The following is a 19,208-nucleotide window of genomic DNA, read 5'->3' on the forward strand; positions in this document are numbered from 1 at the left end:
TCCTCAGTTATGTCCGCAAACCCTCCCTCACCACCCGTGTCCTCAGTTATGTCCGCGAACCCTCCCTCACCACCCGTGTCCTCAGTTATGTCCGCGAACCCTCCCTTACCAACCGCGTCCCCAGATATATTCGCGCATAGGCGACAGAATAGAGGGCAGCGTCAGTGACACCTCAATCAGCACCCGCGTGTCCTCAGTTATATCCACGCATAGGATGGCAGAATGGAGGTCCGCGGCACCCGCGCATCCTCAGTTATATCCGCGCATAGGGCAGCAGAATGGAGGTCCGCGGCACCCGCGCGTCCTCAGTTATATCCGCGCATAGGACGGCAGAATAGAGAGGGCGGCGTCCGCAACACCTTCCTCCCTCAGCACCTGCGCGTCCTCAGTTATATCCACGCATAGGGCGGCAGAATAGAGGTCCGCGACACCTCCCTTCATTTTCATAACCGGTCACTTTCGTTTTCACATTGGGGTTGAGGGCAGCGTGATCGTCCTCTGCCTAGAGCGGCAGTTCAGCTTGCTCCGGCCCTGGTCGGGACCTCAGTTTAACGTCTCATCTGAAAGACGGCGCTCACTGAGCAGTGTAAAGTCACCTTCACTATACTGGGGCTTTAGGACTCACACAGACCACAGGTTGAGCGCCCCCTGCTGGTCTCACTAACACCACAGGCAGCAACCTAGCTTTCCCATGTGGTCTCCCATCCAGATACTGACCGGGTGCAGCTTGAGTGGGTCAACCTTTGCCCAATGTATGCTTCTGTTTTGTATTAATGTCGTATCTTAAAATACAAACTTCTTGCCGGCAATGCGTACCAAACTCCTACTCTGTTCATACAGGGATTTGACGGCCCTTAACAGAGCGCCTCTGACCCCATACACCCACAGCACCCTCCACAGAATGCCACGAGGGACACGGTCGAATGCCTTCTCCAAGTCCACAAAACACATATGGACTGGTTGGGCATACTCTGAACCCTCAAGCACCCTGGTAGCGATGTCAGACTTGTTTCCAGTGCATTTTGGACTCCGGCAGGGCTGCCCATTTGTCACTGGTTCTGCTCATCATTTTTATGGACAGAATTTCAAAGCGCAGCCTTGGGCTGGAGGGGGTCCGGTTCAGGGACAACAAGATTTCATCTCTGCTATTCGCAGACGATGTTGTTCTGTTGCCGTCATCAAACATGGACCTTCAGCATGCACTGGGGGCGGTTTGGTGCCAAGTGTGACACGGCTAGGATGAGAATCAGCACCTCCAAGTCCGAGGCCATGGTGCTCCACTGGAGAAAGGTGGTTTGCCATCTCCAGGTTGGAGGAAAGTCCTTACCCCAGGTGGAGTTCAAGTGTCTTGGGGTTTTGTTCAGGAGTGAGGGAAGGACGGAGTGTGAGATTGACAGGTGGATCAGTGCAGCGGCAGGAGTAATGCGGTCGATGTACTTGTCTGTTGTGGTGAAGAAGGAGCTGAGCCGAAAGGCAAGGCTCTCGATTTACCGGTCAATCTACGTTCCTACTCTCACCTATGCTCATGAGCTTTGGGTCATGACTGAAAGGACAAGATCTCAGATATAAGCGGCCGAAATGAGTTTCCTTTGCAGGGCGGCAGGGTGCACCCTCATAGACAGGGTGAGGAGCTCTGACACCCGGGAGGAGCTCGGAGTAGAGCCGCTGCTCCTCCACATCGAGAGAAGTCAGCTGAGGTGGCTTGGGCATGTTTCGGATGCCTCCTGGACGCCTACCTAGGGGGGTGTTCCAGGCATGTTCCACCACGAGGAGGCCTCGGGGAAGACAAGCTGGAGGGACTATGTCTCTCGGCTGCCCTGGGAACACCTCAGGATCCCTCCGGAGGAGCTGGAGGAAGTGTCTCGGAAGAGGAAAGTCTGGGGTTCTCTCTTGAGATTGCTGCCCTCATGAACCAGCCCCGGAAAAACGCATGAAATTGAGTGAATGAATGAAACAAACAAATAAATGAATATCACAAACGATGAAACTACCCACAGACAAATGTTCTGGAAGGCAGAGAGCACACAGACGTCATGAGGTCGTATAAAAGTTTATTATTTAGCACTTGATGCTGTTCAGCACTAAACTCTGACACAGTGTTTTCAAAAGTCCTGCTCTGAAAAGAAGACGACGGAGATTCAGACATCTCTAGAAGAAACCACATGTTCATTTCAGCATCATTTACTGCCACTGGATTCATGCGTTCATCTGTGTGTGAGTGTGTGTGTGTGTGTGTGTGTGTGTATATAAAATAAAAGATTCTGAAAGTATGTTTGCATGTATGTGTGTGTGTGGTGTCTGTACATTCACATTGACTCAACAGAACTCAATGGAGACTAGAATGACAGTGACGTTGTCTGCACTGCCCCGCCTCACTGCCTCACTGGCCAATCGCTGACAAGCAGCCTCAAATAGCCCCGCCCCCTCGCTCTGCCCCTCCTTCAGTTCCACGGTCTCGTTCTAAACAACAGAAATAATTGAAAGAGTCAACAGAAGCCAGAAAACATTAAACATACACATGGAGTTAGATTAAATTAAATGTTTACTGACATACAATATACATTTTAATTGTTTGATTTCAGTTGGCTGCCATGGAAACATTTCTCAAGTTAACTTTGCCAGACGATATACTAAACCAACTAAAACGCAAACCTCAAAAAAAAAAAAACTCCACATAAACATACAAAAATAAAAATCAATAAAAATTCATAAAAATTTACTTTTTTTAATTAAATTAATTACATTTTAAAAATGTTATTATCAATTATTTTCCTTTGGCTTACTCCTTTATTTATCATGGGTTGCCACAGAGGAATGAACCACCAACTACTCCAGCATATGTTTTACACAGAGGATGCCCTTCCATCTGCAACCCAACACTGGGAAACACACATATACACACACACACTCATACACTATGGCAAGTTTAGTTGATCAGTTCCCCTATGGCGCATGTGTTTGGACTGTGGGGGAAACCGGAGCACCCGGAGGAAACCCACACCAACACAGGGAGAACATGCAAACTCCACACAAAACACCAACTGACGAGGCTCGAACCAGCGGCCTTCTTGCTGTGATGCCACAGTGCAACACCACAGAGCCACCGTGCCGCCCAAAAATGATTTTATTAATTTCTTTTTCAGCTTAGTCCCTTTATTAATCAGGGGTCGCCACAGCGGAATGAACCGCCAACTTATCCAGCATATGTTTTACGCAGCGGATGCCCTTCCAGCTGCAACCCATCACTGGGAAACACTCATACACACTCATACACTACGGGCAATTTAGTTCATCAATTCCCCCATATGTTTCTATGTTCTGTTTTCAGCATGTTTATAAAGGGTTAAACACCCATTGCTGACACACACAAACCTTTACAAACACACACGACACAAATATGATTTTTAACACACACCTCCAGCACGCCGAGGACGAACTGAACAGCCTCGTCTGCAGAAAACACTTTAAAAAGCCCATCACACGCCAAGAGGACAAATCTGAATAACACACACACACACACAAACATAAACACACACACACACGTAAACACACACACACACACACACACACTCCATCAGTATTTCACTGAAAAAAGTCTGAAGATTTGTATATGGTGTGTGTGTGTGTGTGTGTGGATAGTTTGTGTGATTATGTGGATAGTTTGAGTGTGTGAGAATTTGTGTATGTGTATTTATGTGTGTGTATGGTGTGTGTGTGTATTGTGTGTGAGAGTTTTTGTGGGTATGAATGTGGTGTGTGTGTGTGTGTGTGTGTGTATGGATAGGATTTGTGAATGTGTTAGAGAGAGAGTGTGTGTGTGTGTTTATCCTGTGTGTGAGAGTTTTTGTGGGTATGAATGTGGTGTGTGTGTGTGTGTGTGTGTGTATGGATAGGATTTGTGAATGTGTTAGAGAGAGAGTGTGTGTGTGTGTTTATCCTGTGTGTGAGAGTTTTTGTGGGTATGAATGTGGTGTGTGTGTGTGTGTGTGTGTGTGTGTGTGTGTGTGTGTGGATAGTCTGTGTGACTGTGTTAGAGAGTTTGTGTATGTGTATTTATATGCATGTGTGTGTGTAAGAGAGTTTGTGGGTGTACATATATATGTTGTGTGTGTGTGTGTGTGTGTGTGTGGATAGTCGGTGTGATTGTGTTAGAGAGTTTGTGTATGTGTATTTATATGCATGTGTGTGTGTAAGAGAGTTTGTGGGTGTACATATATATGTTGTGTGTGTGTGTGTGTGTGTGTGTATAGTCGGTGTGATTGTGTTAGAGAGTTTGTGTATGTGTATTTATATGCATGTGTGTGTGTAAGAGAGTTTGTGGGTGTACATATATATGGTGTGTGTACGGTATGTGAGTATGTGTGTGTATGGATAGTATGTGTGATTGTGTTAGAGAGTTTGTGAATGTGTATTTGTGTGTGTGTGTGGGGGGGGGGGTGTATGCATGTGTGTGTATGGATAGTATTTGTAAATGTGTGAATGTGAATTTGTGTGTGTGTGTGTGTGTATGCTGTGTGGACAGTATGTGTGATTGTGGTAGAGAGTTTGTGTATTTATATGTGCGTGTGTGTATGGTGTGTGTGTGTGTAAGAGATTTTGTGGGTATTTATATATATATATATATGGTGTGTGTGTGTGTGTATGGTGTGTGAGTATGTGTGTGTATGAATAGTCTGTGTGATTGTGTTTGAGAGTTTGTGTGTGTGTGTTTGTGTGTTTGTAATACAGTGTGTTAGAGAGTTTGTGTGTGTGTGTGTGTGTGTTTGTGTGTTTGTAATACAGTGTGTTAGAGAGTTTGTGTGTGTGTGTTTGTTATTGTGTCTGTGTGTATACAGTATGGATAGTATGTGTGATTGTGTTAGAGAGTATTTGTGTTTATATGCATGTGTGTGTGTATGTGTCTGTGTGTGTGTGGGGGGCGGGGGGCTATTGAGTGTATGAGGTTTTGTGGGTATATATATGGTGTGTGTATGAATAGAATGTGTGATTGTGTTGGAGAGTTTGTGAATGTGTGTGTGTGTGTGTGTTAAACCCACTTGTCGTTTGGACTGAGTTGACAGCGCCGCAGGTCTGGAGTAGAAATCACACCGCAGCGTTTATACTGACCGTCACCTATAGAGCGAGACACTTCCAGCACTCCCAACACACGGCCGTCCCTGCACGCACACACACACACACGCAACACACACACACATCAGGAGATGCTGACAAAAAAAAAAACAACTCATAAACTAAAAGCATAAATATTTTAAGGATTTTGTTCACAGCAATTGAAGGATATTTTGTCAAGTCTAAATAAGATGACACCAGTAGGAGGCGACAGAGAAACAGATATAGCTCAGTAAATACACACAAGCAAAAGTGACACTCCTGACTATCAGCAAAGGGGATGATTTTATACAACATTCATTCATTTTCCTTCAGCTTAGTCCTTTTATTTATGAGGGGTCGCCACAGCGGAATGAACCGCCAACTATTCTGGCATATGTTTTACACAGTGGATGCCCTTCCAGCTGCAACCCAGTACTTGGAAACACCCATACACACATTCACACACACTCATACACTACAGCCAGTTTAGTTCATCAGCACCCGGAGGAAACCCACGCCAACACGGGGAGAACATGCAAACTTGAAGCAGCGATCTTCCTGCTGTGAAGCAATCGTGCTAGCCACTGCGCCACGGTGGCGTCCTTTATGCAACATTTCAACAAATAAAAATGTCACGTTGATCATGTTCATCTCATATTTAAACACTGTAGAGGTTGTGTAAAGACACACTTTATGCACATCGTCAAAACAACAATTGTGAAAACATTGTAGATCACTAATATGACATTAACACTGGGTGAGCTGGAACCTCCAAATGACACACACACCTGACGGTCCCGCCTGCTCTCTGGATCCTCATGCGCTCTTCATATATTGTGGGATTGTGCTCTTTACTGAGAGCCAGCGTCACACACTTCCTCTTCCCAGAATCCTCAGCCTGCTCCATACGACACAACACTGCCTAACACACACACACACACAGGTTTTTTTGATTGAAAGCAGAGGCTTGTTTTATTTATGATATACACATACATAAATATACACTCACCGGCCACTTTATTAGGTACACTTTTCCAACAACTTATTAATGTAAATTTCTACTCAGGCAATCACATGGCAGCAACTTAATGCATTTAGGAATGTGGACATAGTCAAGAGTAAGGTCAGAAGAGCATCTCTGAACACACAACACGTCCAACCTTGAGGCGGATGGGCTACAGCAGCAGAAGACCACACCGGGTGCCTCTCCTGTCAGCTAAGAACAGGAAACTGAGGCTACAATTCACACTAGAGATGCGCGGATGGGCTATTATTTCATCCGCAACCGCATGACAAAATTCATTATCCGTCCGCCATCCATCCGCAGTAACAATTTAGACCAATTTTTAAAACCGCACCCGCCCGCCATCTGCTGATTGGGCTCTTTATTTGAATGGCTTATTCCTTTTTATTATTAAATGAATGTTTCCTTATTGATCATTATATAATAGAGAATGACTTTAATGTAGACATGCAGTTAATCCAAACGTGCAAGTCATTAATTGACGACGCTTTGAAGTGACGCTAAAGATACGAGGACGTGTCTTTTCACTTGATTCGATTCCTCTGTCCTTGAGTCTTTTCCTTGCGTCCTTCCCTCGTAACGTTATCCCGGTGGGGTGGAAACACGAGGAAAGAAAGCAAGGAAAGGAAACGAGGATGCACAAATAAGAAATGAGAAGCACCCGAGCTCTCAGAATATCAGCAGTGAACTCCGTCTCCAATCGGCGCACAGGGACAAAATAATAAATAGCCTAAATTAAACGCACTGTACTATACAACTTTTTTATTGTAGCCTAATAGAAAACGCATTGACACATCATTTCAACATGCTGCTATTTAGCCTACTACTAAATGCCTATTTCACTTAATTTTTTAGTAAATAGATAGAATAATAAGTCATTTACATTATAGCCTAATAATGTTTACATTTGTAGTTGTCCATAGCAACCCCAAAAACGTACCTGCTTGCCTTGCACATCTAATTAATGGGCACAGTTTTTCGACTATTTTTTATTTTTTGCTGTGGATGTTATTGAGCTTGTAGAAATCGGAAACAACACCAGTTCTGCGACACAGATGAACCTTATTGATATCTCTATCAGACAATACCTATTTTATATGCCAAAAGAAACAACAGGGAGTAAAAAAAAATATTAACATAAATATCTTAATGTAGGCATAGGCTATAGTCGCATGCTTTGGCAAACAGTTGAAAAATTTTTAATAAAAACGTCATATCGTGCCTAAGCCTTGTAGGCTCAGTCACCCCCACAATTAGAAATTAAATTAGAAAAACAGATTTGCCATCCCTCTTTGAGCGAACATAAAGTCTGACCAGGCTAAAGTGCATGTATGACAAGTGCCCCAATAACCCATGGAGGATCATCCCCATTCCCCTCAAACTTGAAGCATAACGAAGTACTACGCCATTAAAGTTGCGACAAAGAAATTCTGGCAAAATAACCTTAGCCTCGGAACGTAAAAGTGAGGCCAACATGTCTAGAATAGAATAGGCTAAACCAATATGAACGTATAATTATCAGCTGACCGAACTCAAAAGTTTATATTAAACATATGTGTAGCCTAAATAACATAGGCTAATTGGTTTAATATGCCTGACCTTAGGTCTAGTTTGATTTTTTCTTGACACAATGCAGGAATAAAATAGCATCTGTGTCAGGATTCAGACGGGAGCGCCTGCATAGCCACTATAATGCGCCCTGCTGCACTGAAGGAGCGCTCGCTCGCAGCACTTGTTGCTGGAATGCATAGAATTCTCTTGGAAAGGTGCTATAATCGTGGGAATGCCTGGCCTTATTTCTCCCAAAAGAAAAGTAGATTTTCCTCTGCTGATCCGTCTATACGGAAGTTTGTAGAGGAATACTTCTGTACTTCATCCAGAATTAGTGTATCCGATTCCTCCTCCCATTCTGTGAAGTCAGTCCTAGGCTTTTTCGTTGGTGCGCCAGCTATGCCTATAAAAACAGTGCAACCGCCCGCCACCCGCCTGAATTGAATTAAAATATTATTTTTTCGTAACGTCATCCGCCTGATCCGCGGTTTATCAGCGGAGTTGGCTATAACCGCCAACCGCGCATCTCTAATTCACACAGACTCACCAAAACTGGACAATAGAAGATTGGAGAAACGTTGCTGCTCTGATGAGTCTCCATTTCTGCTGACACATTCGGATGCTCGGCTCACAATTTGGCCTCAACAACATGAAAGCATGGATCATCCTGCCTTGTATCAGCGGTTCAGGCTGGTGGTGGTGGTGTAATGGTGTGGCGGAGATTTTCTTTGGGTCCATTAGTACCAATTGAGCATCAACGCCACAGCCTACCTGAGTATTGCTGCTGACCATGTCCATCCCTTTATGAGCACAGTGTCTCCATCTTCTGATGGCTACTTCCAGCAGGATAACGCAGCATGTCATAAAGCTCAATCATCTCAGACTGGTTTCTTGAACATGACGATGAGTTCACTGTACTCAAATGGCCTCCACAGTCAGCAGATCTCAATCCAATAGAGCAGCTTTGAGATGTGGTGGAACGGGAGATTGGCATCATGGATGTGCAGCCGACAAATCTGCAGCAACTGTGTGATGCTATCATGTCAACATAGAGCACAATCTGTGAGGAATAGATGTACCTAATAAATTGGCCCTGATAATTAGACTCATAGATTGTGAAGAGAAACACTTACTCTACTGTCTCCCAGGTTCGCCACATATAGAACATCATCAACCGCTAGCAGACATGTTGCTGTAGAGCCGTCCTTCCATGCAGGCTTTCTAAAACACACACACACAGAGAGAGAAAGTGTGTGCGTGTTATTCTGTTTTCAGGCTCTTGTTTTGTGACCCTGGAACACTAAACTCTTATGCTGCATGGGTATATTTTATATTTCATACTCAACTGAAGCTGAACTCACTGGCTGGAGGCTTTCTTTAGGAAATCCTCATCTGTCTGACGAAAGGTGTCCAGCAGACATTTCCTCACCAGCTTGTCCAAATTCTCCACATCGCCTGCAAATGGGAAAAGCTGATTACTATGAACATCCAAATACACAATACAAGAAATAAATCAAGCATAAAATCCAAATTCTAACACAGAGTCAACAGTCTGAGCTTAAAATTGGGAATAATTAGGCAACAAACCAAAATTATGAGATACAACGCTTAAATAATGAATTTAAGAGTCGTAATGATGCATTAAAAACCCAAATTATGACATTATGAGATCCAAATTGTAGATTTAAAATTTAGAAAATCGTGACATGCTAAGCTGATGACTGAATAACTCGCAGATAATTATGATAATTATGAGTTATAGCGTTTGATTTACCTTTAGGAAACTTGCTGAGCAGCGTGTGATGAAGATTCTCAGCAGCAAACTGTGACGCTCGAGCTCCGCCGTGACCATCAAACACTGCGAAGTACGCCAGTCGAGACCTGAACAACAGACAGACGGAGAGAAATAGATGGATAAACAAACAGACTGAATGACAGACAGTCAGACAGACAGAACAACAGATAGTCAGAACAATAGACAGACTGAAAGACAGAACAACAGACAGACAGAACGACAGATGGCACAACAAACAGAATGACAGACAGACAGAACGAAAGACAGTCAGACAGACAAAAAGACGGACACACAGAAATTCAGAACGACAGTCACACCAAAAGACTGACAGAATAACAGACAGAACAGACACACAGAAAGACATAACAGGCAGAACAACATTCAGACAGTCAGAACAACAGACAGACAGAACGACAGAGGGCACAACAGACAGAATGACAGACAAAACAACAGACAGTCAGAAATTCAGACAGAACGATTGACAGAAAGACAATAACAGACAGAATAACAGACAGAATTACAGTTAGACAGAATGAGACAAAACAACAGACAGACAGACGGACAAAACGACAGACAGAACGACAGAGAGAAAGTCTGACAGAATGACAATCAGACCAACAGACAGACAAAACAACAGACAGAAAGAATGACAGACAGACAGAACGGCAGACAGTCACACCGAAAGACAGACAGAATAACAGACACACAGAAATACATAACAGACAGAATTAGTCAGACAGAATGAAAGACTGAATGACATACAGAAAGACAGACAGACAGAATAACAGACAGACAGAACAGACACACAGAAAGACATGATAACAGAAAGAATTAGCCAGACAGAATGACATACAGAACGACAGACAAACGTAATTACAGTGAGACACAATGACAGACAGAATGATAAACACAGAATGACGGACAGACAGAACAACAGACAGACACAATCAGACACAGCGACAGACAACCAACAAATATAAAAACAGAAAGAGAGAATGACTGACAGACAGACAGAAAGTCTGACAGTTAGAACAAAAGACAGACCAAAAAACAGACAAACAGACGGCACAACAGACAGAATGACAGACAGACAGAACGAAAGACAGAATGACAGACAGTCAGACAGACAAAAAGACGGACACACAGAAATTCAGAACGACAGTCACACCAAAAGACTGACAGAATAACAGACAGAACAGACACACAGAAAGACATAACAGACAGAACAACATTCAGACTGTCAGAACAACAGACAGACAGAACGACAGAGGGCACAACAGACAGAATGACAGACAAAACAACAGACAGTCAGAAATTCAGACAGAACGATTGACAGAAAGACAATTAACAGACAGAATTACAGTTAGACAGAATGAGACAAAACAACAGACAGACAGACGGACAAAACGACAGACAGAACGACAGACAGTCAAATAGACTGAGACATAACAACAGGCAGAAAGCAACAGACAGACCAACAGAACGAAAGTCTGACAGAATGACAATCAGACCAACAGACAGACAAAACAACAGACAGACAGAACGACAGACAGACAGAACGGCAGACAGTCACACCAAAAGACAGAAAGAATAACAGACACACAGAAATACATAACAGACAGAATTAGTCAGACAGAATGAAAGACTGAATGACAGACAGAACGACAGACAGACAGACAGACAGAATAACAGACAGACAGAACAGACACACAGAAAGACATAATACCAGACAGAATTAGCCAGACAGAATGACAGACAGATCGACAGACAAACGTAATTACAGTGAGACACAATGAGAAACACAGAATGACGGACAGACAGAACAACAGACAGACACAATCAGACACAGCGACAGACAACCGACAAATATAAAAACAGAAAGAGAGAATGACAGACAGACAGACAGAACGACAGACAGAAAGTCAGACAGTTAGAACGACAGACAGACCAAAAGACAGACAAACAGACGGCACAACAGACAGAATGACAGACAGACAGAATGAAAGAATGAAAGACAGAACGACAGACAGTCAGACAGACAAAAAGACGGACACACAGAAATTCAGAACGACAGTCACACCAAAAGACTGACAGAATAACAGACAGAACAGACACACAGAAAGACATAACAGACAGAACAACATTCAGACAGTCAGAACAACAGACAGTCAGAACAACAGACAGACAGAACGACAGAGGGCACAACAGACAGAATGACAGACAAAACAACAGACAGTCAGAAATTCAGACAGAACGATTGACAGAAAGACAATAACAGACAGAATAACAGACAGAATTACAGTTAGACAGAATGAGACAAAACAACAGACAGACAGACGGACAAAACGACAGACAGAACAACAGAGCGAAAGTCTGACAGAATGACAATCAGACCAACAGACAGACAAAACAACAGACAGACAGAACGGCAGACAGTCACACCAAAAGACAGACAGAATAACAGACACACAGAAATACATAACAGACAGAATTAGTCAGACAGAATGAAAGACTGAATGACAGACAGAACGACAGACAGACAGAATAACAGACAGACAGAACAGACACACAGAAAGACATAATACCAGACAGAATTAGCCAGACAAAACGACAGACAAACGTAATTACAGTGAGACAGAATGAGAAACACAGAATGACGGACAGACAGAACAACAGACAGACACAATCAGACACAACGACAGACAACCGACAAATATAAAAACAGAAAGAGAGAATGACAGACAGAACGACAGACAGAAAGTCTGACAGTTAGAACAACAGACAGACCAAAAGACAGACAAACAGACGGCACAACAGACCGACAGACAGAACGACAGACAGTAAGACAGACAAAAAGACGGACACACAGAAATTCAGAACGACAGACAGTCACACCAAAAGACTGACAGAATAACAGACAGAACAGACACACAGAAAGACATAACAGGCAGAACAACAGACAGAATTACAGTCAGACAGAATAGAAGACAGAACAGACAGAACGACTGACAGAATGACAGACAGAATGAGAAAGGCAGAATGACAGACAGACAGAACTACAGGCAGACAGAATGACAAAGACAGAACAACAGACAGACAGAATGACAGACTGACAAATAGACATAACCTACAGATGGAAAAATAGAAAGAGAGAATAACAGACAGAACAACTGATAGACTGAACGACAGACAGACAGAAGAGACAGACAGACACTCACACTTGAGATGGTAGACAGGTGATGCTAAGGTCTGGCAGCAGGACGTGTGCATCCTGCATCTCTTCTCTCTCTCCACGCCTTGCTGAGACAAAACCTGTGAGCTTGGCAAAGCCTTCTGGGAAAAAAACCCAGAACGAGACAGAGATCATCACACACCTCCCCTCACATGAACAAACAGCAGAGTTGGGCATGTCCATTCACTAACTATTTACATCACTACAGCTCTATTTAAATGACTTTTCAGACACTCAGTATGTTATTATTAATAATGGACTCATATTTAAATCTATAACATAAATTATGATGAACTATTAATTGATTTTCCTTCGGCTTAGTCTCTATTTTAGAGGTCCCCACAGCGAATGAACCGCCAACTTGTCATAAACCAATTCTGACTGATTAATCATAACCATGTTTGACTGTCTTGATAATTATAACCTTGTTCAGTTTAAAAATTGTATTATTCTGCAAACTTAAATTATATACAGGGTCTCTGCAGATATCATAATGTCAAATTTAAGACCTTTTAAGACTTTTTTAAGACCATTAAGTGTTAAATTTAAGACCTATATCGCTATATCAAAAACACGCGAGAGAAAATGTAAAAGCACAAAATTAGGGGTAAAATAAAGTTATTTAAATTTCGCTCTCTCGCATTACAGCGCTCCCGACTTATAAAACTGCGCTTGCGACATTTGTCAGTGAAATAATGGCATACTCTGCCAGCAGAAATCATGTCGCGTGCACTCAAAGCGAACTTCCACAAACACAGCGATGACGTCACATTCGCCGCGCGCACTGAGTTTAATAACAGAAAGCTGATTGGCTATTGCAAGTTGACTTTTTTGTAGTTGTAATACCGCAAATTACAATTGGACCTGTGAAATAATGAACTACAACACCCCAAAAACCTAGCAACAACAACAAAAATTATTTAAATGAGCATTAGATGTAGCGTTACATGGACATCGCAAAAATAAGACCTGTGCAAAAATATTTAAGACCTAGAACAGCAAATTTAAGACTTTTTAAAGCCATAAATTTTGATTTTTTAATTTAAGACTTTTTAATACTTTTTAAGACCCCGCGGGGACCCTGATATAACAAAACACTACTCCTCTAAATTGATTTACAGAGAACTGCTGAATTTATGTCCAGCATTTAAAGGTGCAGTATGTACGTCTGACACCCAGTGGTTGAACTAGATATTGCACTCCTGGATCAAAACACAGGTAATCGCAGGTTGCCAGATTGAGGGCAACTAAATAAAACAAAAAAGCAACGGCACTCGATAGAAGGAATCGTTTCCATATTAAATAGAGTATTGGTCCTAACCAACACCTCAAATTGATATATTATAAACGGCTTCTATTTCTCACAGCTGAACAACAGAAAACTGACAATGATCAGCTCAGGTCCAGCCTGATGTCATTTATTATCATACTACTGAAAGCAGCAGCGGATAGTTCAGCTCAGATCTGAGCTCACCTAATGTTTACACTCCTAATATTTATATTATTTGCTAATTAATAACCTCATGTGGAATTTTGAATCTGCGTCTCATTTCAGAGTCTGCTACTGTCCACCAGAGGTCGCATTTCAGTCACAGACGCATGCTTTGAGAGCCTTCCTGACTGACTGAATGAAATACGCCGTTTTCCATCATCTGGCAACCCGGGGTGCTGAAATATAATTGGCTAAACTGACATTGGGCGGGTTAAATGACCAAAACAAAGACAGCGTTCTGGCACGTAACACACATGTTCAACAGAATATCTGACTTCAGCATTGTTTCTCAAATAAACAAGAATGTTCACCGAGCATGCATCTGCACACATATTATGGTGTTTTTATTATGCAGAAGAGTCAAACACTCACATACAGCACCTTTAAGGCAACTTCATTATAAGTAACTGTAATTAAATGACCAAAAACATTTTATTTTCAGCAGATGAGTCATTTCATTACAGTAGCCAGCTACAAGGATACTAATTATTACACCCAACATTGACAAACACACACAAACATATATACAGACAGTTATTAGCCATTATTAAAGGGCCATGAAACCCCCTCGTTTCAGCAGGGTGTTTTCACACCTCTACTTTGGAAAAAGTCAGAAAAGTGGGCGTGTCCAGCTCTGTTTAGGGGGGAGTGTCGGAGGAACTAAAGTGGGAGGGTGTGGGAGTGTCTATTTGGGCACGCGCGAGTTTCAGTCAAAATACTCACACACAAGAGAAAGTGATGGTGTTTAACCTACATGGACATCTGTAGTCGAATTATTTGCCAAATTATAAAATGGTGGACTTTAACTGCAGTTTGGCTCTTTCATTCAGGGAATTCATTCATGCCCCTCGCGACAAACGAGATATTTGATTCGAGGAACTGCTGTAAGTGTGTATTTTTCATGCAATGTTTGATACCGCACGGCGAATGAGAGAAAAAAACCTCAGCATTTCCCGGAAACTTAGATGCACACGGCAGGTAGTGTCAGAAAGCCGCGTGTGTTATTCCGGTCACTAAATGCGGTAAAAACCCTACACGAGATTAAAGTTTGGTTGTGGTGCTAACATGTTTACACTCGGTACAATGGTTAACTTAGTTCGATACGAACAAACTGAATAAACAAAGAGCACTGGTCACTCACTTACCAAATCTGTAGAGACAGGACAATCACCAGCAACTAGAGCTGCGTCTTTATTAAGAGGAGACTACAAGCGAATCCGGATCTCAGCGTTTGCAGATGAGAACAGCTCTCAGGTAAACAATAATCCTCCTTAGGTTAAGTTATTGTTGTGGAGCGTCGCGTACACTGTTAATTCACACGTGACTCCAGCTGAGCTCTCACAGAGAGAAAAAGAAAATGAAACTTAACGGCAGCAAACTATAAAAGCAACACTTCACGCTTGTTTTGCCAACACAATGTGGCGTCTCTGTCGTGTAAACAAAGTAATGAATATTAATGAAGTTGCACAATAGAGCGCGCTGATTGGTTTGAACCAAGCCTTACTCATGCATTAATGCAGCACACTGTAAGACGTAATAAGACTCACTCTGGCACAGACGTCCAGTCTGCACGCTGGAATACACGCTATTATCTCATGACCGTCAAAAATTCGTTTCAAACAGGAAGTACGAATTTGCTTGAAATAACGCAAAAACAACCAATTTACACTTTTTAGTGAAATATAGGTGTCCTAATAGTGTTTTTAGCAGTGTGGGACACATATACCACTGTCAACAGCTCAAAACATGTGTTGTGGTGTTTCATGACCCTTTAACCTTATTAAGTCAGAATTATTAGCCCTCTAGTATATTTGTGTTCCCAATTTCTGTTTAACGGAGAGCAGATTATTTTCAACACATTTCTAATCATAATAGTGTTGATAACTCATTTGTAATAACTGATTTATTTGATCCTTGTCATGATGACAGCACATAATATTAGACTAGATATTCTTCAAGACACTTCTATACAGCTTAAAGTGACATTTAAAGGCTTCACTAGGGTAATTAGGGTAAAGTTAGGGTAATTAGGCAAGTCATTGTGTAACAGTGGTTTGTTCTGGAGACAATCCAACACTAATACTGCTGAAGGGGGCGAATAATATTGCCTTTAAAACAATTAAAAACTGCTTTTATTCTAGCCAAAATAAAACAAATAAGACTTTCTCCAGAAGAACAAATATTAAAGGAAAAACTGTGAAAATTTCCTGAATCTGTTCAACGTCATTTGGGAAATATTTGAAAAAGCCACAGGAGGGTGAATAATTCTGACTTCAGCTGTACATACACAGACCAAACACACACTCTCTCTCTCTCTCTCTCTCTCTCTCTCTCTCTCTCTCTCTCAGTGGACACAATGTGTGTGGAAAGCTGAAAACCTTTACAAACTTTCTTTTCCTCTTGTTTGTCATCCTGCACCTCTGTCTGCTCTGAGCTGATGCTTCTCTTCCTCTTCTCTCCTCGCTCCTCCTGCTGGAGTTTCACTGGAGCTGCTCAAGAAGAAACGTCACTATTAAAACATTCACAATTAAAGCCTCAAACTGAAGGGACACATATACAGTGATCGGCGTGTATGAGTACACCCCTCTGAAATCTCTCTTTTAAATTCATATGTTTAATAGGAAGCTCTACAAGAGGGGTCACCAATCTCGGTCCTGGAGGGCCGGTGTCCCTGCAGGGTTTAGCTCCAACTTGCCTCAACACACCTGCCTGATTGTTTCAGGTATACCCAGTAAGAGCTTGATCAGCTTGTTCAGGTGTGTTTGATTAGGGTTGGAGCTAAAATCTGCAGAACACCGGCCCTCCAGGAACAAGTTTGGTGACCACTGCTCTTAAATATTATATGTGTGCATATACATTAGATTAGTCAGTACTGGAGCCAAATCTGGAGCTTATCTAATAAAATAACTTACGATAACGGTCCAAAACTAGTACAGCCAAATTAATATGATTTAGAAAAATATTAAATACAAATTAAAAAAAGAGGAAAAATCAAGAGAAACAAAAAAAATGACAAAAATTTTGTTGAAATTTTGTAGTTTGCAATTTATTTTTGCAATATTTAGTTTGAATTTAATTGCTTTATCTTTCAATTTCTAAATACATGTGGTGACTAAAATATCATTCTAATAAATATATCTGTTTAATAAATCTGTTTCTGGGGACTCAAACCAGCGACCTTCATGTTGTGAGGCCACAGTGCTAACCACTGAGCCACCATGCTACCTAAATGAGTATATAAATGAGAATATTTTGATCCATTTTTCAGTGAATATAGGTCATATATGTTGGTGCATTTGAACAAAACAGATTTATTAAATGCATATAATAATATTTTTGTCATTGAACATCTTTAGAAATGGAAAGATAATACATTTAAATTCATTATTTATAAATATTGGGTGAAAAAAATTACAAACTAAATCACAAAAAAAAATTCTCTTTTTAAAATGTTTTATTTAATACATTTCCCTAACCTATACATTTGGGTGTACTAATTTTGACCATTATTGCGAGTTATTTGGTTAGAAAAGCTCTAGATTTAGCTTCAGTATGTAATGTATATGCACAAATACATTATTGTAAAGCTTCCGATAGAAAACATTCATTTAAATGAGAGATTTGTGAGAGGTGAACTCATAAACGTTGAGCACTGTAAGATTCATCCATCACTTAGTGTTTTCATTCAATTAGAACTGCATTACACACTAAATCGACAGTCATTTTCAAAACCCATAATAGGAGCTCTTTAAAGCATCTTCATTTGTGCATATGGGACACTTTATAATCTTGAGAGCTGCTTAACAATGTTGATATTCACTTGAAAAGAAACTAACATATACAGTTGATTATATACACTAAATTATTCGCCCTCCTTTTTTAAAATATAATCCAAGTGCTGTTTATCAAAGAGATTTCTAAACATAATAGTTTCGACATCTAATTTCTAATAACTTATTTATTTAGTCTATTTCCATCATGACAGCACATAACATTCTGTAAAATACTAGCATTCAGTTTAATGTGTAATTTAAAGGCTTAATTAGGCAAGTTATTGGAAAACATTAGTTTGTTCAGTTGACAATGTAAAACAATTATTTAAGATAAGTTAGCTAATAATATCGAGTTAAACACTGCTTTATCCCAGCCAAATTAAAAGAAATGAGACTTCTTTCCAAGAGGAAAAAATATTATAGGAAATACTGTGAAAATTTCATTGCTCTGGTAACCTACTCTCGGTATACAAGTTAGCATTGTATCCTGCAATATTCTCAAAATGATAGAGAAATTATATATATATATATATATATATATATATATATATATATATATATATATATATATATATATATATAAAGCACAATAATCTAACATTTTAGTAATTAAAGCAGGCAAATTATGTAGAAATGTGTGTGGGTAATAATAACAATAGTAATGCTAACTCAGGCGCATGCACTGCATCAATACTGAATTGTCCTAATCTTTACTTTTATCTGTCCAAATTACTGCTTTAACATATATAACATGTGCACGATGTTTATTGTTATATAATTAGTGTGAAAAAACCCACCTGGCTCGTTTGTAGGTTCTGGAAGATCGTCAAATAAATCCATTTCTGAACCTAGCGTGTTAGCTAGCTTCAAACATCAACATACACCGATCCTCTGATCAAATGGCACTCGTTTGTTTGCCAGCAGGTAAACGCGAAAAGAATTAAAATTTTAACACAGAAAAAACACAGTAGTCTGGTGTTCGTGTTTCAGAGAGTAAAGTGAGTAATTCAGCAGATCGAGCAGAGGCGCTGTTTGAAACTAACGTTATGTGTGTTTGAAGGCAACAGCTTACATGCTAATGCTAATTAAATGATATTAGAGAAAATTTGTGAAATTACGTTTAACCTACTGCAAAACACATTTGTAATACGTGTAAGTAGCTGTTATTATAGCAACACAACTACACAGAATTATTGACAGACAGAAAAAGAAGTTTAACGCTGTTTTGGATATTGGGTGCAGTTCTTTTA

The 19,208-nt window shown here is 40.9% G+C and overlaps 1 protein-coding gene and 1 pseudogene across 10 annotated transcripts; both read right to left on the minus strand.

Moving 5' to 3' along the window:
- Positions 1–2,034: 2,034 nt before the first annotated feature.
- Positions 2,035–19,036, minus strand: ilkap (integrin-linked kinase-associated serine/threonine phosphatase). 10 transcript variants are annotated; one of them, XR_015508206.1, is made up of 10 exons: positions 18,756–19,027; positions 16,564–16,674; positions 12,680–12,791; positions 9,441–9,547; positions 9,028–9,121; positions 8,204–8,887; positions 5,880–6,339; positions 5,037–5,156; positions 3,416–3,497; positions 2,035–2,460 (listed from the first exon to the last, which is right to left on the minus strand). XR_015508206.1 is itself a non-coding variant. In NM_001089504.3 (10 exons), the coding sequence occupies exons 1-10, from the start codon at positions 18,796–18,798 to the stop codon at positions 2,317–2,319; spliced, it is 1,038 nt and encodes a 345-aa protein (NP_001082973.3). In that variant the 5' UTR covers positions 18,799–19,036; the 3' UTR covers positions 2,035–2,316. The 10 variants fall into 10 exon arrangements, 7 of the variants coding, with proteins under 7 accessions (NP_001082973.3, XP_087138380.1, XP_087138375.1 ...); XR_015508204.1 differs by having other exon boundaries at positions 2,035–2,826; positions 3,194–3,497; positions 5,880–6,013; positions 8,800–8,887; positions 12,680–12,794; XR_015508205.1 differs by having other exon boundaries at positions 12,680–12,794.
- LOC147840728 (uncharacterized) lies at positions 11,031–12,585 on the minus strand (annotated as a pseudogene).
- Positions 19,037–19,208: the final 172 nt, after the last annotated feature.

This window comes from Danio rerio, chromosome 15 (assembly GCF_052040795.2).
Source record: "Danio rerio strain M-AB ecotype USA chromosome 15, GRCz13ab, whole genome shotgun sequence".
In the NCBI taxonomy this organism is placed as follows: domain Eukaryota; kingdom Metazoa; phylum Chordata; class Actinopteri; order Cypriniformes; family Danionidae; genus Danio; species Danio rerio.